The sequence below is a fragment of the Battus philenor genome, unplaced genomic scaffold (genome assembly GCF_028537555.1).
Source record: "Battus philenor isolate CCGP_79_NKW_IND1 unplaced genomic scaffold, ilBatPhil1.0.hap1 SCAF_19, whole genome shotgun sequence".
NCBI classification, from domain to species: domain Eukaryota; kingdom Metazoa; phylum Arthropoda; class Insecta; order Lepidoptera; family Papilionidae; genus Battus; species Battus philenor.
The window spans coordinates 7,567,176-7,591,118 of NW_027181681.1; the positions used below are offsets into that span (position 1 = coordinate 7,567,176).

The window sequence follows — 23,943 nt, forward strand, 5'->3', positions numbered from 1 at the left end:
ACAATAATTCCTAAAATTAGTATTCCACTAATATTACGATGTACAAATTATCCCGTAACAGAACTGATATGAATTTTTAATTTTATTCAAGTTGAACCTCAAAGACCTGTTTTAAATAATAGCGATTGCAAGTAAATATAGCAAAACAATTAGATTATTTTTTTATTAAAATTTAGTAATTATGATACTAATTTAATGTTTAATAAATAAAAACACGTATGTCCGAGGCGGCTCTGTTACGGGTGAGAGTACCGCAGTGCGCCAACATTCTGCTTGCATATGTTACACGTGTGGCCGCATACGGTATGTTCAAACTTCGACCTATGTATTTGTGCATATATCTCCTACTATATATATTTGTGTTTTAAATGTAGTACATAATTTAAGTAGCTTTGTACTACTACATAGAAGACAGCTTCACCAACAGAGCTCCGAGCTACACTATCAACATTTTTCTTGTTCATATTCCACAACCTACCGCCGAAAAGAACTTTAGTTTTTAGGTTAGCCTTTTCGGTCGGGCATGTATGTCTTTTAATTAAAGTTACCGATTTGACTCTTTCTTTGACATTTCGTTGTAGTTTCTTTTAATGCAAGCTATACAAACCTTTTTCACAAATATGACAGTGGTCTACAAGGATATTATTTTCATCAAACTTTATATTAATTAATATATCAAAATTTTATTCCACTTATTTAAAATATTTTCCCTGTTATCTTTTCTTATTGTGTTTAAAATGGTAACTATCCAATGTATTTCAAATGCTTTACATATTTTATTAAATAAGAAACCACATTGTTATATAGTTTCTAATGTTTCAGAGGCTTTAAATTTCATACGACTCAGTTTTATGACGTAATGTTAACGGTGTAGGACGGTGCAATATAATATTGTGCGAATAAGCAATATATTCGTAGCTTTGCTTCACCTAAATTTGATCACACGCGTTTTACTTGAAAGCGCCTTCGCTGTTTAATATATATTTTTAATAAGAATATATATGTTGATCAGTATATACCGCCATTTCTACATAGAGATAGGGTAATGAGTAAGTAAAGAGTAGAAATAATGAGTTGTAAAGATACACCAAAAACTGTATCCTCATTTTAAAACATAAGACATCCACTGTTTGACATATGCCTCCCTACAGATTTTTAATACGGTGTATGGTTTGCAAAATATAAGATATCTCCGAGGTCGAATTAAAAATGAGGAGATCCGTAGAAGAACCAAAATCACCGACATTATTTGAAAAATTGCTCGGCTGAAGTGGCACATCGCTCGTGAAACAAATGACCATCGGGGCAAAAAGATTCTCGAATGGCGACAACGAGCTAGTAGATACGGCTTGGGTAGACCGCCCATTAGGTAAACTGATGATATAGTCCAGGTAGTATTATTTATATACATTTAACTACCTATCTCAAACATCATCATGTCACACGATGATCACCCACTGCAAGGCATAGGCTTTCATTTATGATCACCACTATGAGCGGTCTTGCACGGCAACAATCAGAGAATTCCCTAGACGGCAAACCATCCAAGGTACATAATCGAACACAAGTACGAACTCCGCAATATTAATTTGAAATAGGGGACTATTTTTTTAAGTTGATGTCGAATAAAACAGCACGATTTTATTCATTCTTTGAACGTCTTATTATTCTCGATTCTCGTCACAAACAATTTTTTTGTTATTTGTGTATGGAATATTAATACTCGAGAAAACAATTTTTCCTTGTTCGTTTTTAAAAAGAGTTGTCTGAAAAAATTGAAAATATAAACAAAGCAATCATTTCGAGAAAATAATGTTTTTATTTAGTTTTAACGAAGAACACATTGTAAACATTATTGCATAATGCTTGTGCATTATTCAACATCGTGTTGTTCAATTTCCTAGTGGCTTCAAAACAAATAGTCACACGGGTTCTGTCATACGGCAACAAAACGGATACGATGACGTCTAGTACACCTCGGAAGCCGACGAGCCTGTATTTCCTGTTCATCGACGCTTATTCATTTCTTTTTATCGCTTTTTCATTTAATATTTTCAATTCAATAATGTGAAAGCAAAGTTATTTATAAATTTAATCTAAAATACTGTTTTGAAGTGAAGAAATAAATCATTGAAAAAAAAATTGAAACTAAAATCTTCTTTTACTGATAATTACTTCTAATAATAAAACGATTTGTTCTAATATCTTGTGTGGTAACTAAATTTTCAAAATGAGATTTTTTTAAAGGAATAAAAAATTTTCGGTCTTAAATATAATGAAATTAACCAAAAAATAGAGATAAAAAATACTAGTAGTAATCTTCACTGACTTAATATAATAATATTTTTACTGGCTTATAGGTCATCGTTTTAGTTCATAGACGCCCACTGCAAGGCATAGGCCTAACATAACGGTTGGCGATCGCAGTGTGGTATTACGGTACTTAGAGGACGCTGCTGACCTTCTTTTGGAAACTTTTTTGTGTGCAGTGATAATCCTATATAATTAAACCACAAATTGTGAATTATACAAGATTGTATCCCGGGAATTCAATAGGCGACCTAGGGGCGTGCTAGCTGTATATATAGTGTTCTCAGTTTCGGTAACGGCTTCTTGCCTACGAATGTCAAAATGGGTTTCTGATATAGTTGCAAAGAAAAGTCTTTGGAAAATCCACGCAACATATCTTGCTCTATAAATAAACTTAAAATACTTATTTTATTAAATTTCATTTATGTACGCAAAACTACTTAAGATTCGAATGTAATATTTTGCATATCGGTCAATACCGCGACACAGTTTTAAAGTATTCGTCATTGAGGAAGGCATGCAAATGTAATTTAATTTCTATTTGTGTCTTCTGTGGCTATATATTACTCGTTAGGTTAGTGATACAAACATCTGACACATTCGTGCGTTTTTAACTTCTTTGTATTATAAATCTAATTAAAGAAGATTGTGTACGAATGTCACATTTTATCAAAAGCTTAGTACAATAACGTTATTTAAATACGAAAATTAATTTTACACCTAAATGTTTATTATCTAGTTCAAAAAACCATTATCTTCGATTAAGATAAATGCGTTGTCTTCAGCAATTCTCAAATCTTATTCAACGAACGCGTACGGAAATGGCACATCGCATTAAAAATTCTTACTTTCGCTACAAACATAAGCGTTATGAAGTTGTTCGGCAACTTTCGATTCTAAGGCTACAGGTTAACCCAAAGAAGCCAAGTTTAACTTATATAGAATACAAAAGAAACAAAAAAAAATCGTAATTTAAATAATCTTGCTCAACCATGAACATGAATAATAATATTCAGTTTCCATATTTCTTTTGGAGAAAGTATCAAAAATTTTGCGAAGTCAGCCACTTTGTACATTCGTACAATCAAAAGCAAATTATGATTTTAATTTTTTAACTAGTTTATTTACCATAAAGTTCTACTCAGCTTCTTTTTTACTCTTGGTACTATTATATTATTAGTATTTGAGTAAACCTGACGGTATTCACCATACTTTGCAATAGGCATTTTTATTAGACTAATTAGTTTTATTTATTAATGACTGATATAAGTATTGTCTTAACAAGCTGGCTTCCGCAAACTAGCGACGTTGCACACGTTATACATAATTTGTGCCTCTTTCATTTCTGTACAATTATAAATTTATTAACAGAATCGTGGAGAAAAAATTAAAGAAAAATTAAGATACGTTTATATAATCGGTAGATTGTATTTCGCAAACAATGGATCAATCTCTGTGATTTATATCTTTTTTTTTTCATAATTTAAACACATGTATAACTTTCGTGAGGTTCTAAACAATTAGATTTTTTTTTAATTCATGCTATGCGCCCAACTATTTCGACTGCCTAATGTTAAATTATTATTCAAATTTTTAATAAATTATAATTTGGAATGAATAAATAATTCAAACACGACCAAATTACAGTAACAAATTAGAGTAATATTTGTAAATAAATATTATTGTAAGATGCGGATCGTCGATTAAAGAAAAATATAGCGTAACAAGGCAACGAACAAACTATGAAAAATTGACGAGAATAGCGACATTAGTGTCTTCAGAAACTTACACTCGTATTTCATAATGTCTATTGAAGTTTTTAGAAAAAATGTATGATGGCATATTAATTCTGCCCAATTTGGAACCCGTGATAATATTATTATAATATCAATGTCGCATTAACAATAAAAAATAATGCTTACTGTATTATATAACAGTAAGCATATTTCAGAAATCAACAATTCAGATGTGATAATTTTTTTCAAATTAAGTCCTCAATAAATACTTGTTAAGGAACCTATTCTTACATGTTAAGGAACTTATTTAAAACCTCGCAATCGCTCAGTATGAGCAATTTTATTCTTCACCTTATTGCGCAGGACTTCATAGCCAACATAAAAGGCGTGGCTTTTATTGTGCCAAATGCTACCAATATTCGACCTAGCTACAAATTGTCATGACAGAGTTTGATTGATGTGAGGCCTTCGCCTGTATTAAGGATAAATTAAGTTCCAATATGGGTTATCGATCTAGAGAATCAATATACGTTAATATTTATTATTTTATGAAACAATTTTTTTTACTACTATATACTTTTTACTTTTTCCTGTTATAAATCGTCGATTTTCACGCAAAAATTAGCATTGATACTAATCCTAGGCATGTTTATCTCCTTAGTGGGTCTGAATATACGTCTACATAATAAAATTCCACAAGATATCATTAACCCATCGTTCTTAGTTTTAGACCTAAAATTAAATTATTATCTAATATATTAATAAATATATCTTATTATATCTTTCAAGAGTATTTAGTCGCAAATGTATGAAGATTGGTTTTTTGACTTATTATGTAAAAATATTATGTAAAATGTATATTATATAAAAATAGACAGTACACGTTTAAGAATGTTTTTTCTTCTCATAATTTTCTACATACTATTGCCAAGTTCGGAATGTTGATTCTATTGAAGAAATATGCATAATGTTGTATATTTAATTGAATTAACAAAGATTATGAAGACATTAAATAATAGCGTTGGTAATTATAATCAAAATTTTATAACAAGGTGTTTGTTTCCTTTTAAATAATTAAAAGCACAACAGTTATGACTATTAATTTACCTACGGCGCAGAATGAATTAAATTTCATGAAGTTGTATACTAAGAAGCTTAATGCACCTTGAACTCTGTTGAGCTACGTTCATAATAGAATATATTTGTTGTATAATTGATAGTAATGGGATCACAATGCATAAACATGTTTTATTAAATTTAAATTAGTTTATAATTACATGTTTGTTCTTATTAAAGTTGGCGGGTGACACTAAATTCAGGTAGTTTCTAATCAATCCTTTTTAAGTCTATGGAATGTGCTCATATTCAACAGTGGAAGTTAAAATAAAGATGATAATGACAGGGACAACTTGTCTAAGGTAGAGCGAGTTCTTTTGTCACAAGTACATCTCTGTATTTATAATATTTATATGGCCTCTACTATCTAAATGTTGTCATGTTTTATAATATAATAAACTAACTAGAAAGTTTCACTATATCTTCATTACAAACACAAGGTTTTAATTGGTCCTAATTAAAACAGATTATGGTTTAAGCATCGTTCATGAATGCAACAATGATTGTCGATCTATTTGCGGACGCAAGCCTCGGTCGCTATGCGGTAGTTAATAATGATGACTGTACAGCAAAATTTCTTAATTAACCTATCGTTTTCCAGTGTCCTAATAATTAACATTAATAATAAACTATATGTTTTTTATTGGTAAGATATGGCAGCCTACTGGTCACATAACACGCAGAACAGATGGCCGCAGAGGGACATTAAGGTTTTGAGCGTATTACGCAGATTGCAGGGCGCTACCAACAAGGTCCTATAGGAAATCTCAGGTGGAGGTCTACGTCCAACTTCTTTAACTGAAATCATGACAATAATGAGCAGATATTATTAAAAATTACGGATTTTATTTTTGTACTCCAGAAAGAGGGTCTTTCATTTTAGATACCTTCACATATACAAATAAACTGGAAATATTAAAACAAGGAATAATAAGACGAAAAATATGTAAATAAGCAAGCTGGTCATAATCCACACAATTCAATTTCTGAGCGTATCACAGCTAACAATAACAGGAAATGAAACTGTAATTATATAATCAGCTTCTGTTATTTAGAAACAAAAGGTATCTGTGAAAGACAGTGAAGAGAAATTATCAAGATCACCCTTTCTTCGTGAAACTAGGATTTATTTGCATTATGGCTTTTGATTATCTACAAACAATCTTGCTCTTTCTATCATATTACTTTTCATTGTTTAGTAAACTTTGCGTAATGTTGTAATAAACTAAATCAAACAGTGTACCATAAATATGCAAATGATGTGTGTTATTGAATTTTGATTACATTATTATCTTTGAATAATATTTGATGCGTCTAACAAATGAAGTAAATGTTATTGTTCAGGCTGATAATATTTATAGCTATAAATAATACTTACATGTACAATTAAACCTTTACAAATGCAACATGTGGGTGGACGTACTACGTTGTGATTGACGATCCGTATTCTAGACTACAGATAACCTTGCTAAAGTCGTCGAAAGACGCTATCAGATAGACCGATGAACTGATGGATTGACCATCCAACCGGTTCCATTTGAAATCTATAAAGAAGGCAGCGGATATCGTACGACTGAAATAATGATCAAGATGACATTTAGAATACAGACAATAGCAACCAAAAATGTAAATGCGTATAGTCTTTTTTATTATAAGTAATACAAATATATACAAAACGAATACATATATGCAAAACGTACATATTTTTTAATTAAAAAAGCTTCAGTTCATTAGATTTAAATCATTAGTTTTTCAATAAGTGTTAGAAAAACTGTTGTCTCGTCACTTAAAATATTTTTACATTAAAAACAAAGATTTTGGAGATAATTCTATTTATGGACATATCTCTGAAATTAATTCTTAACCTACCTCAGTTAGATTAATAAACATCTGTGGTATCTGCAAACTTAGGTCTGAATCAAATAAGTACATTACTGCACATTGACACATATAATTAATAAAAAAAAATATAATACACAAACGTCTATTTACAGTGGTCCTTATAAGGTTCAAGGTCACCCAGAACAACGAAGAGAGCTATGTTCGGAGATTCGTTGCTATTTCAAATCAGAAATGAGGAGATATACAGAAGAACCAAGGTCACTGATCTAGCTAAAAGAATTTCTCGTCTGTAGTGGCAGGGAGGAAAGCCAAAAACCAACGGTTGCACATGGCTAGTGCAACCGTTGGTTATTTGATCCGAAAAGTTCTCGAATGGTAACCACCAGCCGGTAGACACGGCGTGGAGAAGCCCTCCGCTAGGTGGACCACGACATAGTTAAGAAAATCGATAGATAAGGCCAGGCAAGAACGGTCGTCGTGACTGTCTTTGAGGTAGTCCTATGCTTTGCAGTGATTGTATATTGTCTGAATTAAGAAAATATGTCTATTGACACTGTCGGCGTCTCATTGATATGATCAAATTTTGTAAACGTATCTGTTCAAAGAAGAGCAGAGTGTCCTGACACATGTACATTAATTTATAAATACCTTTACGTGGAGACTAAACACGGTTTCTTTGTCTATATTTATTGGACAGTGAAATAAATATTTTTATTAAATAAACAATATTTACGATCTCAGACGCTAAATCTATTACTGCTCGAGTGTATTAAATGACAATAGGGAAGCATGTATCTATGATGTGTGTGGGAATTTTATTACCAAGGAATTTTTTTTATTAATTGTATCCAAGTCATGACAGCCCATTCAAGTAGTCGTTATAAAGTTATTTTTGACGTATCGATTAACCCGCTACAAGTTAATTGAGTTGATTCAGGCGGTACCGCTTACGATCAATACCGTCGACAGTAACTATGTCTTTTGAATGAGGTACAAATAAAACTTTACTAGCGTAACGTAATTTACTCTTCTTGTCTGTTAACAATTTTAAATGTACTGTTCGTAATGTACTACTAAATTATAAATTACACTTTAGTTTCAGATTAGAATGTCCACAAAAACATTGCCGATTTTACTAGGTAGTGTAAAAATGTACATAATGTCGTTAGAAACAAAAATTAAGTTTCGTTTACTTCAGTATCGACTTTATCGATTTATCAAATTTTGTGTGTAATTAGCTTTTACAATAAGATCCTGATATTGTTAAGATAACTTCAATGGTTAGATTGACTGTAAATGACTTCATAGAAGATATCACAACAGACTAATTCAATGTTACCTATACACACCTATATAATTACATATATATACATACACACACACACACACACACACACACCCACACACACACACACATATATATATATATATATATATATATATATATATATATATATATATATATATATATATATATATATAAATATATTTATATATATATTTATATATATAATAATTTTTTCACTGTTATGCCACGAGGAATTAAAGGAAACAATTATTTTTTTCGGGGCTTATTTAGGGCGTAATGTATTTCCATCATTATAATTATTTAGCCGTGGGACGGCTACTGCTAAATTGATATATACTTTGAAGTATATTAACGACACTTTTTTACAAATTTGGTTTACTAGTACAATTAAAACTGACTTAACGGCTTTAAATTAAATAAAAATAAGCATTTTCATTTGAAATAAAATGAAAATCTAAATCATGAACCGTCGCAATAATTAAAAAAAAGACAATCAACAAGCCCGACGCTCAATAAATAAAAGGAGCGTGAAATGTTGCAACGCCTTTTTCGTGCATGCGATGCATTCAATGAAACTGCATTTCATGTGTACAGTATGTTTGCTGTAACTCGCGTTGGATCAGCAACATGCAATTGGCATTATGTAAAATATACAGCGTTTTCTTTGTATACCACACTATTTCTTTGTTGTGTTTATAGAATACTTTAAATTAAATAATAATAGCACATTAATTAGTAACACAATAGGTGATAAACTAGTGTCAGGTATAATTCCCGAAATAGTGAGCACCGATGACATAGTTAAGATCGAGGAAGATCACTGGATGCAGGCAACGTAAGACCGGTCGTGTCAATCTTTAGAGGATTATTTTAGCTTATGCCTTGCTGAGAGCTAAACCCTAAATATTCATCATTATCAACAACATTTCACCTGTAAGACATCCACTCGGATACATAAACCTCCCCGTTATATTTTCAATAAGATCTTAACAAGATCGTCTGTCCACCTTGCCTGCAAAACCTTAAGACCAAGTGCGTATGAGTACAAACACATTATTTTCCTAATTTATATAAAACAATCATCCTATTATTACTTTAACACTTTCTTTTTCAAAAAAAAAATTTGTAATGTTTTAGTTTTATGCTCTGTTATATTTATTATGTATTAAATTACGAGACGGACCAAATTAACAAAAAATATATATTAGTTTTATTTTCTTTGTTTCTATGTAGGTCATATTCTATTCAAACATTACACATAACCTTTTGTTTAGTCTGAATAGAGATTGTAAGACCGTAACTTGCCCGACTTATAACGTTTTTTTTTTTCAACATAACCTCATAGGAAAGAGCAACAAAAAAAAAACAATTCTCATTGTTAAGAAGATCTTAATTTTTTTATTTATTCAAATCCTGCGAAATTAATAGTATCATTATATCCTCAATACATTTTGGTTTATAACTGTAAGATGCGAGACGAGCAAGGACGTCTTTCTGTCTCTTGAATGAGACGGCTTGTCTTAATAGTGTCATAGTCTGGAGGAATTTTTTAATATAATTTAAATTACTAGAAAGTAAATACTTGAGAGGACAAAAAGACAACAAGAAAAGTTTACACTCACATTATTGTCATTCTTTTTAAACAATTTCTTAAATAATAATTATAAAATAAAACACCAACAACGAATAAGCAAACAGAGCTTCCACTCGCAACATAATAACAAGCTGATTTCCACAACTAAACGACACTGCGCTCATTTTGCTACGGGAAAACATGTGAACACAAACGTGTGGCAGTGTATGTGATGTCACTATTACTTCCATGATTATACCTTCCATGTTTAACAATCACTTTGATTACCACTCCTCTTTTATCACTTTGTTTTACACTTATTATCACAAATAAACATTTTTTTAAGAGAATCCTTAACAAAGGTATTTATCATTTGAAATATAACATATTACTTCTTTAGTAAAAATAACATTCGTTCCAATCAATTAATAATTTTATCGTTTTGAAATGTCAGGATCACCGACATAGCTCGAAGAATTGCTCGTCATAAATGGCAGGCCGTTGAGACCGAAAGGTTCTAGAGTGGCGACCACGAACCGGTGGACGCGGCGTATTCAGGAACCCTACTATCTATACCGACGACATAGTTAAGGTCGTGAAAAGTCCCTGGATGCGGGCAGCGCATCATCGACGATCATCAACGCGCGAACTTGAGCAAAAGAAAAAGAAAAACGACTTGATCTCAATTTCGATTCAACAATTAATATTTTTTAATTTTGACACTGCTTCACTTAAACTATAAAAGCGTTACAAAACAAAATCTGTCGTTATATAAGACAGGACGCCTTAGATATGAATAATAGATTCGAATTTTAAAAATAAGGTACTTGTAAGACAGTGTTTATTGTAATGCCATTTGAAAAACAATATTGATAGTTCTATATTCTGGTGCGTACATAAATAATGTGCATGCTTTTCCAATACCCGCTAGGCAACATACTCGTACATTGGCTGCATGAATAAAATGCAACCAAAGTAAAGAGTATTTTTTTCCATAAGAACCTTCTACAAATTATTAGGAGGCCAAGAAAGAAAGGGTTGAATAAACTGAGACTTTAATTTTAAAAAAAATTATTGAAAATTAAACAGAAAGAAATAGAAGATTTTGTAGGATGTGAGGAACGGAAGGAAGGAACTTGTGAGGAAATAAAGTACAGAGAGCAATAGTAATAAAAACTTTAAAAAATTTACACCTGCATTGTAACATCTATGCCTCAAACAAAGCAGAGGAAATGAGCATATATTAAAACTATTAGGAAAGTTTCAAAAAAGATGACTGAAATCGGTTAAAATACTTCTCGAGTTAAGTCGTGACCAAGACAAATATGAATAAATTGTTATGTATAAAAATATGAAAATTAACTTCTTATTTGCACAAGAATCGAAGTAATAACGAAAGTACGTTATACTTGGATATTTTGAGTAATTAGGTCAAGAATATGCTGGAGAAAGTAAAGGACTTGTCAAACATGCGCATACCGTTAACTCTCTGCAATGTGCGGTAGAAAGTCGAGAACAAACCACTTGGAACGGTTCATACATAATAAAATAATTGTGGATCTTTAATTAACTAGTGATCGATGTCGCCTCCGGGTAAGAAAAAGTCCAATCGATATTGCTTTAATTAATAGACTTCACAATTAATGTGAGACGTGACATATGTTTATATCTATAATTAATGATACACCGGATCAATACAATTCTCCTCTTATTTTCTAGTTCACTACTCTGTGAAATCAATTATCGTTCGGTATCTAAAGGTTACAAAAACAAAATTAATCTATTACAATTTGATCACGGAGGTATAAAAAATGTTGTTAGCGAGTTATAAATAACCCAATAAATTATTTAGGTAATCCCGATTTATTAATTGACAAATATGAATAACAAATTGTGTACATTGATAATTGAGGCAAAAATGCATGTCATCAATTAAACTAAAAACCAAAGATTCACAGATCATTCAAACATATCTATAGCGTTTTTTTTTGGATTTTTAACAGGCAAGCTTTTTATTTATTATTTTAAGATGTTGTTGTGACGATGTGTTCGTGACTTCCTAGTCATTATTTATATATCGCATATATTTGCAGATCATTTATGATTGCATTTACAAATCTCTCATATACAATTTCATGTTAGCCTTTTACACAAACCAATATTGTAGTATTTTTGAAGTTAAATATGAAAAAGTTCATAACATGTCTATAAGAAGGTGCGAATACAATATTGTAAATTGAAATATAATTAATGAGGTTAGAAAGTGGTTGATTATAAAAAAAGTTTTTTTTTTTTTAAATTAAAGACAATATATTCACTGAGTCCACTAAGCATGACGGAACAATTAAGATAAATTTAAAACTTAACTTGCACAATATTTTGTGTTGTTAGTATTTTTGACGAATTGTGAAAGTAAAAAAAATCGAATATGTGATTATTCACGGTTAACTAAGTCACGGTATTAGGAAACACTCCCATGTTATTTACCTAAATAATCTTAATTCTGACCTTTAATATAAATAGTTGTAACTATTGTATTAAGGATATGGTAAAAGAGAATATAAAAAATCCTATCTTAGTTGTGGACTCTTCTCAGATCTGGGTGCGTTTGGAACCCTCGTAACTTTAAGTTGGAGAAAGCCTTTTAAGAGCGATAAGTCTTATTATAGTTTCTATCAAATTGAACTTCTCTGGCATTTTTCTCATGACGTACACAAGTAGTAAACATTTACACTGGACTAAATTATATTTAGTCCAGTGTAAAACCTATTTTTTGTTGTTTCGATACGGCTTACAATATTCTGTTGAATTAATATTTTCTTGAGGGATTCTCTTAAACATCGTTTGTCTTGAAGGATGTAATCTAGTTTTGAGTTTCACGAATTGAAAATTTTGGACAAAAAGTAAAAGGCTTTTATACTTGTTTTTATTTCATTCATTTTTCATTAGGCCTTATTGTGCTATATTTGACATTTTATATTAATAATCTAAAATGAATAAATAAAAACATAGTCTTTTCGTTAAGACGTTAAGAACAAAAAAGTATAAAAAGTAAAATGTATGCATTGTCGTTCCATCCCATTGATGTATACTGACGTCACCTTAAATCGTAAGTACCAAAGATATCTGTAAGGGTATACCATAATCGCCGCGATTGGCGGGTTGGTGATCACAGTATTAAGGACTGTAGAGGGCGCTACTGCTCATCCTCTGAAAGTTTATTTGTTAGTAGTGGCAATCCTATATAATTAATGTATAAATTGTGAATTATATAAGAATGTATCCTGCGATCACAAGTCTTAATCATTGGCCGCATGGCTACCATTGCTCAGTATATACATCATTATCTGTCAAAAGAAAGTTGCAAATCTATCTTTATATAAAACTTTAACGTATCTAGTCTGAAGGTGCTATTATTTAGTTAAATTACTAGGCTATTGAGAACCACGGCGTATAAATGCGTGCGCATTCAGTCTTAAATTACTCAACTCCGCAATACCGCATTATTATTGATGGATGTAATCTTATACCGTTAGTAGAATGCTTATCAAGTCACTTTACTCTTAAAACTTTAGTAATATTGAAAGTTATTCGGTCCTAATTTTTTTGTCTTCGATGTTTTTAAATTAGCGATGAATTTTTTTATAAAACTCATGTATAATAAAATCTACTACAATACACGAGTCCGTCTGCGAAATTTCGCACCATATATATTATCTATATCTCTATTTATCTTGTAAATATCTGCTACAAATTTACAAGATAAATTATAACCATGCGACGAATATCGCTCATGGAGGAGTTTTCTTGGTACAGTTCAAATAAGTTACTTGCTATTTCTGTGAATAGTTTAAGCTGCATTAAAATAATGTTACACCTAAATAATATTATCGCAATCTCTTCAACAACAGATTATTGCATATTTAAATTAAAAAAAGGAAAATGGAAATGGAAAGTTTATAGCTTTGCAAAGTACCACGGAAGGGGCTATGCTCGGCATTTCTTAGCGATATCGAAAAAGGAATGAACAGATCCTTAGACGAACGGAAGTAGCCGATATAGCCCAGCTAATTAGCAAGTTTAAGTAGCTTCGAATTTGCTTAAAATGCCATTGGGATCTTAAGTTTTTGGAACGGAGAGCAAGTCATCGAAAAACGCTGAATGTAGGCCGCTTTCAGCCGGTCCTATTAGAAATTTAAAGCGCATGCTGATGTCCAGCTGTGGTCGGCGTGTTCAGTTCAAAAAAACCAGTACAATTTATGTGAATTGTATAAAATTTAAACTTTTACAACTGTGAATGAAAACACAAATAAAACCGGCACGTACTGATAAGAACAAATAATGTATTATATAACCTCACTCCCTGCTACTCTCCCTATTCCAATACGACGCATTCCGGTAATCCGTATTGGGTTTGCACAGTTGTTCACTCCCCGTCCCTCTTTTGGGTAAAACTAATATTCCAAGTGGAAACAACAAAATAAACACATTAATGATTTCTACTCTATTCTTGTTCCAGTATTTATTTGAGAACGGCACTCACGATGAACTACTGCCTAGTGAAAAGTTCCTCGAAGTCGGCGCAAGGATGGATGTACGAAAGGATTACCTGAGAAGCGAGTGTTCCCGGTTGGGCCTGGACAGCTCCAGTCACAAAGCATACGCTTGGGAATATCTGATCAATCGACAGTACCACGTCATATGGTAATAAAATGATATAAACATTTTACACATCTTCATTGGAATTTGTATACAATTATTGTTTATATAGAACATAGTGATTAGTGATAGGTGTAAAAGCTTTGAAGCGGTGAATGTGTAGTTTATTTACTGTTATTTTAATATACACCCTATCCCGAAATCAATGATTTCAGAAATAATACATAAGGAAAAGCTTCATCCCTAAAGACTTTGTACTGCTCGAACTTTCTGACCTGTTGCTTTCCAATAGATAAAAATATAACACATTAAAAATTATTACTTCATACTGGATTATTTAGAATAGTTTTTAGTTTTTTGTTGACAAATGAGCTGTTCATTCCCTCATTTAAATCATTTACACCTATAAATAACCATTCACCCAATATACACAATTGTAATTACTTTAGATTACGTATCGTTTATTTATATTTTCTATTAGATCGCGACAAGTCAATAACTTTTGACAATACATCTGTTTTCCCTAATAGTGAACGCAATATTCTCCAAGACCAGAAAAAGGCGTCCTAGAAACGTTTCTGATCCCACCTCAGAGTTTCCACAACCCACTCATCACATCACACCCTCCTCTGTCACTCAAAACACTGCAAACGCAGATTCCACAATAACAACTCCTCCCATGACATATCACACACAAACAAGAGTAGAATGCGGCGAAATCAAGCAGCACAAAGTTTACAAATCGCTTCGATTCTGGGCATTGCCAATTCTGCCCCTGTCTCCGCGCACAGTTACTTCAGTCCGAATTACTCCTGAATCCCACTTTCGATAGCCGCTTTCATCTCAAATCGTCCACTTACATTCCTTACTATATACAAGCACACGCGTGTAGCCTACCTTCGTGCTATCGTCTTCGTTCAAGTGCAAATTCAGTGCCAGTTTTATTTTGTAAAGTTCGTGAACCATTCCGTATTGCGAACTCAATTCCAAAGCTGCAAAAGCCCAGAGGCTAGCTGTTTAACATCAACAGGTACAATAAGTAGTACATCTGTTATGACAGCTAAAATTATTAGGAGTATACTTTCGACTGTTCAGGTCAATACATTGATGAAACCAATAAACTAGCTCTTTAACACATAACTTAGTAAACGTGTTAAAGTTACAACATGGCACTAGAATTATCTCTTTTTAGACACATCAATCACCAATCAATGACCTATGTTTAGTTTAGGTTACAACCGATAAAGATAAACATCGGAATTTCTCAATGTCTTTATCGTAAGATAACGACATCAACCAGAAATATATCCAAGGACAAAGAAAACATGAAAGATCGCACAGTCGCTAAGCGAAAAATTTTATATAAGAAATACAGATAATAATATTTTAAGAGAAACATTATTCTGAACCATGAACCATTGGAACACGTCTATGAAGTGGAGACATGAACCGGCAAGCGCAGCATAGGATGTCCACCCACAAGGTGGATAGACAAAATTAAGGTCGTTGTAAAACGCTAAATTCGGGTCGGTTTCAACTGGTCCTTTTGGAAACCAAAAGGGAAGCCTATGTCCAACAGCGAGCATCCTACGAAATGAAGTTGATAATGAAATGAGAATATTATAAAGCTAATGATTTATTTAATCTAAAACAGAAATCTAATATTATATATAGGTAATTATTTGTTAAAAATATTTGTAGGTCAGACGCCAACTACAAGCCTTAATGAACTTAAAACATTTATATGGCTTTATGGTGTGTGTAAGGGTATACATAGTTCACAGTAGGTCTGGTACTTGATATTTACGTAAAGTTGACACTACTTTCTGAATATCACATATTATACATATATAATATATTTTTAAATCTATTTTCAATTATCGAACACAGAAAATTTTAATAAACCGTCAAATGTGTAAAAGAGAGAATGTTTGTTTAGCGATAATTACGAGATTATTTAACTATACACGGTAATGGCAAACAAAATATATTATTGGACGCCAAATTAGCGTAATGTCACTTGATTAAGAAAAACTGCCCGTTGAGACAATACAAGACACTCAAATATTCGTTACTGGGTTAATATGAAATTTTTAGTGACATAAAAAATATATACTCGTACTATTATATAATAAATTGAGCAACTAATTTGAAATGCGGTTATACAAATATCGTCAAATCTTTAATATGACCGCAATGCTTCAATTTATTATGCATATGTGTTAACATCAGCATTTGTTATGTATTTTAACCTTATAGCTGTTTGAAATAGTATAGATTTATTCTGTGTTAATTAATCTTAACTAATGTGTTAACTTAAAATAATTTTGCTTTTACCAAATTTTTAATCATAAGATTAATTTTGCCTTGCGAAGTGCGATCGGTACAAAATGATTCGTTTTTATCTTCACTTCCGCGCACCATACGTTTAGATTTTAGACAAGGTGTTTTATTAGACAAATATCTGTACCACTTATCAAAACGGAATATAGCAGTGCAAATGTGCTGTTTGATGTCTGTCTTTTACTGTCTTAATGATCTGTTATACAGGTGTGTTCACTATAAAATAATCGAGATGTTATCTATGTAAATTTACATGTTCTATTAGATGGAATTATTCTGAATTATTAGATAGATAGTTTATTAATTTTGGAGTGAAGACCACGTGTCGGCAAGCGAAGTATTATAAGTTCTCCCACAAGGTGGACATATGACTTTGTTACGATCGCTAGAAGCAGGCTGCTTCCAATCCATTTTAAAAATCTATTGGGAAGCACATGTCCACCGGTGGACATACTTTAGCTGAAAATATGATGAGTGTCGACTCAGAATTACGTTATACGTATTCTAACCATAAACGACGAGTACAAAATAAGTTATTTATTTCCTTAGATTTTTTTTTAGACAGGATTTCTGCGAAAAGTTTCTTCATTAATTTTCGCTATTTTTGTACTACCACGTTGACGGCCAAATATGTTTCTGTCACTAACAAAAGAGGTTTCATTGTTTGTGTTAATAGTCCAGTACACACAAACATTCAACAAATATAAAGCAATTGTTTAGTTTCCAAAATTGCATTTGACCTCATTTCTGTTTAGTGTAATGCTATTACAGCATTTATGATCCCTTTATCACCATTTAAAGTCACGAAATATTTTACATCGCTTGGCGCGAAAATGAGAATACGTAATAAATATTCACGTAAGAATAAGTAATTACAAATTGAAATATAGCATTGTTTTTTTTAATTGCTACACTATTTATGGCCAGACTAAGTATACCCTTCGCTACACCACAAGCGCATTCATGACCTCGAGATATAAGATTGTACGTCTCATTAGCAGTAATTGAACAAGCTACAGCGCCCTCTATGGGACACAGCAATGTTTTTCTGTACTGTTATAATGCACATATGAATGTTGTGGACTAAAATATAAATATGTTTATTATTCAACATAAATACAAATTTATAAACACAGAAAAGGCGTAACCTAGCGTAATATAACTATGTGTTATTACTTTAATAAACTGTAGGATTTATATGTCGTTCCCATCCTACAGGTGCAATATTTTCAAAGCAGCTTCAACGTCTTGGATGTACAATTTTAATTTAATGGCAAACTATTCAGCGGCTTTCTTGGATAAAACAAAAGAAGTTCCTCTACAACTGGCAAGGAAAAAGTATGCGCGACCTACAGTAGAGATGATAAGAAAAGCTCAACCAGACTCCATCACGTTCTTGATCGTGAGGCATCCTCTGGAACGACTGGCGTCGGCATATAATGATAAAATTGTGCACGCGTGGCCGAAATCATTCCACGACAAAATGGGTCGCAGGATCATAAGAAAATATAGAAAGGTATTATTTAATAAAAGTTTTATAATTTAGTATTATAATCCGCTTAGGATCACATTACATTATATTGTGTACGTCATCAGAATTCTAAAAGAGTACAATTTGATATAAATTAGTATTAAATGAAATCCTCCTACAATGGCAACCTACAATTTAAAACTACAAAGGTTCTAAACACGCTGTGATCTGAAAAGAAACCACTTAAAGCGTGGCAATTACCATTCTCAATCTTTAAGCGTTTTAAAAAATCGAAAATTCATTTTACACTGTAATATGATTTCTCACAATTTTTGTTAAAAAAAACTTTTAAAATTTATTACATGATAATTCATAGACATTATACGAGAGTGTGATGTAAAATAGTGGACAGTGGGTTCGATTCCTGCGATACAATCTAATTCACACTTTGTGCAATAATTATATAGTATTGCCACTACTCTGCGTCATAATACCACACACAGCAAATGCCAATGCGCCCGCTAAACGTGGCGATCATGGTATATTCCCTCATAGATATCTTTGGAGGGTACCTATGACTTGCAGTTGGCATCTATGGGCTGAAACGAAGATATTTACCAAACAGTCGGGGAATTATTCTATAACCGAATATATACCGAAACCAGCCGACTTTAGCCAAAAGTCCTACTCTTCTGTTCGATGTACCCAAACAAGGCCTCTTTATGCCCCAAAACTGCTTGCACTACAGTGAAATGTTTTTATTTCGCAAAAATTTTACCTTAGTATCGCCCAAGCAGGATTTATATTTTCAGCCGTAGAGTCACGCATTTTATTTTATGTCGTTAAAAAGAGTCAAGTATAATCAAGAATAATACTTTCATAAAAAGATATACAATACAAAAATATACAGATATTTTTGTATTGTAATTATAATATAATATATTTCAGAATAAAACCTTATTTATAGGAAATAAATTAGAGAAATTAGAAATAAATAAATTAGAAATGTGGCATTATTTCTGTCCACTCAATTCCGTTTCACGTAAATTGAGCCCACGATTAGGACTATAGTAATATCTTTGTTAGTTAAGATATAACATATATTAACAAAAATTCACCGATAATTTGAAATAAATACATTCCAGGTATACGGCGACAAGCTGACACCGACCGAAAGATATCCGGTGTTCGAAGAGTTTGTGTCGTACGTCTTGGACGAAGCGCGTGCTAAGCGAACGCTCGACATGCATTGGACCCCGTACACCGACTTCTGTACTCCGTGCAAGTTTAACTTTGACGTCATTCTCAAGTTTGAAACACTTGACGTAAGTTAAATACTGTTAAAAATAAAAAAAGCTCTCAATACACAGGAAAATGACACATTTGCTATTTTTGTAAATAATATAAAAAATACTGCGTTGGTAAACTAGACCAGAGTTTGAAGTTATTCAGGTTTATAAATTACGTCATAAGATTTGTCGCAAATTTAACACCGGGGAATTCCCTGTATAATATATACAAGCCTTTCCTATAACATTCAATTACCTATTAAGGTAACAGACAATGTTATTCGTTTTTTATATCCTTTATAAATGTTTATCATTTATGGTTTAGCGAATTTTAGTTATTGTACTTTATATAGTCTCGTTCAAACTACTGCAATATCTGGAGATGAAAATTTTTGTCCAGTGTGTATTGCCAATGATAACATAGATCTAAGACGTGGTCGCTTACAATGAGCCTTATTAGATAGTTCAAGGTTAACCAGAGAGCAATGGGTTATGCTCGAAGCTTCGTTGCGAGATCGAATCATAAATGTAGAGATGCGCAGAAGAACCAAGATCACCGAAGTAGCTCGTAGAATTACCCGTATGAACTGGCAATGGGCGGGGCACAATCGAAGGCTGTTGGGGCGGAAAGATTCTCGAATGACAACCACAAGCTGGTAGACTCAGAGTGGATAGGTCCTAACAACGACACTAAATGGACCTACGATGTAGCCACGGACACGGAAAATCGCTTTCGCTTCGGGGCTAGGCCTTGCAGTGGGCTTCTATCAGCTGGCAGGATGATGATGATACTGCATCTTCCATATATAATATGATAATGACTAAAATACTAATATAATAATGTCTTGTAAGTGAAAGTAAAACAGTAAAGCTTAACACATGAATATTTATAGCAATATACAAATGTAAGTTAGTACTCATAGAGCTATTTGTAATGATTGCGTCGTCAGATTTAACGACTCCATTGACTGTTATGACATTCCTTATTAATAATTCTTCCGTCGTTTCGTGTCTGCACATACCAACGCTATTCATACGTATTCAGTTACGTGCGTTGCTATGATAATTTTTCAAAAGCAACTTATTATTTATGTATTATGCGAGATTTTACTTTTCATCGGTTTTTTTTTGTAAGTAGATTAAGAGATAGTAATTTAAACAAAAAAAGAATAAAATATAATTATGTTTTCTTATATCTATACATTTATTTCATCAGGAAGACCAACGGTTCCTTATACAAATGGCAAGACTCCAGGATGTTGTAAAGCCCGAGTGGCGTAATAGTGGCAAAGGCACAAATACGCTACACAACATCAACCACCTGTATTCAAGACTCAAGAAATCACAGCTGGATGGTCTATACAAATTGTACAGGTAATACAGTTTTAAGAAAAATATTTAATTACTATAATTTTAAGCTGTAACTGGCGCGAGATCACTGCCGGCAGAAAAAAAGAGTAAATATTTTTTTACTTTTTTATTGTCCTGTTCGTAACGGGCAACAAATTAAAATCTGAATTTATTTATTCCAATGAAGATATTAATGTCCCAAGAAAGTAATGTAATTTATCTACATAATAAACAGGTGTATAGTAAGTAACCATTGTTTGGAGTTTCTTAACTTTTTATCTGATAACAATACACTTTATAAGTAAAAATTGGTTTTATTGAAATAAATTTTCTGCAATATTTATTTTCTAGAACTGTCTAAACATTAAATACGTAAATTATAGGAAAAGAGATGTACAAAATAATCCCTCCATGGTCATTCAAACGTCCACCGTCCTTAGGCCAAGATAAGCATTCTGACAATAAGACAAATAGCGTACAAAGAAATCCACAATCGATTAAAAATACATGATTTATTTCTATATTAGATTTATTTTTTAATTTATTTTTAGAGGGAGACAACTCCTTGTCATCTAAGAAGTTGAAGTTTCTTACTCTACTTTTCCCAGCAATAACGCTTTCCTAGGAGGTAGTAATTTTAACCAGGCAGCATAGCACCAGTCTATCGCCAGTCAAGGTTAAGCATTCTCGCGTGCCTAAGTCGAAATGCTAAAAGCATAATGAGTGACCGAGCCGTGGGTCCACGAACAGGCATTAGTCCTTAGTCTATAGGTTGCCATTTAGTTACGAATTCCTAAAAGAGGCTTAAGCGCCTTCCACGCTCATGTTCCTCAAGCCCGCGGAATCCCAAAATGCAAGAAAGTCAACGTTGTTAATACTGACCAAAAAAAAATTGTCGGTGTTTTATTGTACATTTTTGTAACACTGTTATTTTGAGATAAATTCATATAAGATGAAACAAAATGTGTAACAGTTATAATTTATTAAAGTGTAATCTTAACTTCGTCACTTTTCAGGAACGACTTCCAGCTATTCAACTACACCATTGATAATTACTACGAAATAGTACAAGACGATGATAATAGTAATCATGGGTGAATTATTAACGATAAAGTTGATTACATCTGGTGCGTGCAAACTATAATAATCAAAGATACAAGAAAGAAGTAATGATAGTTCATGACACGGAAAGACTGATTGTTAGAACGCGAAGATTGATGGGCAGCTTATTGATTTATTCCCTTGAAGACAATTCAAAAGCCAATATAAACTATTTGTAGATTTCATCCGCTCCTCATATGATACGATATTAGGAATTGAATTAAAATATTTCTAAGATTGAACACCATGAACGAAGACAGAGCTTTTAGTGCACACTCGATTTCTGTTCACTTTAATAAAAAAAACTGATATATTCTTATGCTTTTAAAAGTCCAGATTTTACGAAATATTCTTATCATTCAAATACCTTCAGATAATATCATCATTAGCTCGTAGCAACACTCGACCATCATATTTTTCATATAACAATTTTTGTTATTTAATGTAAGATAAATAATGTGTAGTAAATGTTGAAATCATACACATTAAGACACTTAGAATTAAAATAAACGGAAAAAATATAATAGCAGTATATCTAATTATTTACGAATAAAGTTAATTGTGCTTCCGTAAATATATTTATGATATTTAAATTATTAGAAGTTGTATATGAACCACATAAACAGTAGTTGAAAAGTGCATGCTAAATGCTGATAACTAAAAATACATATTTCGCGAAATTTGTAATTGATAATATTTTTATATTATAACACAAGCCACGGCAATATATATGTGATCGAAACTCATGCTTCTCATGTATATAAAGTACCAAAAAATATTCGTTGTAAGTACAAAGTATAATTAGATTATAATATTCATATAAAAGAAAATTTTCCAAAAAAGAACGTTAAGAAAAATACAAAAATATATATATATATTTTTATGGAAAAAAACAATTCATGTAGTCATAATAAACATCGCACAAAAATCAATGAACAAATTTGTATACATTACTAATGTTTAAATATAAGACAATTTTTGCATCTAAACATTATACGGTTATTTTTTAGAGTCATTTAAAGTTACCATAATGTTGATGTTATGTAATATCGATGGTAATTAACGTAATAATGTACCAAAATACATATTAACTCTTATTTTGTTTTTTCTATAATGTTTTTCTCTATAAATAGAAAGTTGAGTAATTATTATTTAGGTTAATTGCAGAAAATATGTTAACGTTGATAAATAAATCTATTTTTCATTGCTATGAATGTGACCGCAAATTTCTTTTATATAAAAATCGACTCAATATATCATATACCGGAGCTTGATAATCTTAGAAAAAATGTTAATTTTTTTTAGAAATCAAGTTTATTGCTGTTTTTGAACTAGTCGTAGTTTTAAAATTTCCCATTGTTATTTAAATCTATAGATTTAATTACCCCTGTAAAAATAATTACTTCTATTGGGCTTATTAAGTAAATACAACATTGTTATTAATGTAATGTGTATTAAAATATGTTTTGTGTTTGAATTACTATCAATCATTGCAAGTGTATATGTATGTCATTCTCAATTTTATGACATTTTCTGATGTTTTTTTTTTAAATACAACGACAAAACGTTTTGAGTAGAGGCAGGTAGCACCATGACATATATTAGAAATAATATACATAAACAGAGAATAGAGGAATTTGGTTCACCAATTGGAAAAATATTATAATATCAGTTATTTATCAGTGTTAGCAGCGCAGAAATTCGTATAAATTTCTCATTCGCAGAATATGCTAGAAGAGAATATGATTTACTTGTAATATGTATTATAATGAGAAAAAGTAAATTAGTTAAAAGTCATTCAGACTTTATAAAAGTATTCCTTAAATACTTGTTCATTAATTATT

The 23,943-nt window shown here is 31.6% G+C and overlaps 1 protein-coding gene across 2 annotated transcripts in view; it reads left to right on the forward strand.

Annotated features, from left to right (window-relative positions):
- LOC137921506 (carbohydrate sulfotransferase 11) overlaps positions 1-22,863 on the forward strand; it is a 52,913-nt gene extending 30,050 nt beyond the window's left edge. For both annotated transcript variants that reach the window (XM_068764285.1, XM_068764287.1), the window contains 5 exons: positions 14,406-14,590; positions 18,107-18,404; positions 19,505-19,684; positions 20,865-21,022; positions 22,015-22,863. In XM_068764285.1, coding sequence (XP_068620386.1) covers positions 14,406-14,590; positions 18,107-18,404; positions 19,505-19,684; positions 20,865-21,022; positions 22,015-22,096 — 903 coding nt within the window. In that variant the 3' untranslated portion in view covers positions 22,097-22,863. The remainder of the gene's footprint in view (positions 1-14,405; positions 14,591-18,106; positions 18,405-19,504; positions 19,685-20,864; positions 21,023-22,014) is intronic.
- The last annotated feature ends 1,080 nt before the right edge of the window (positions 22,864-23,943 follow it).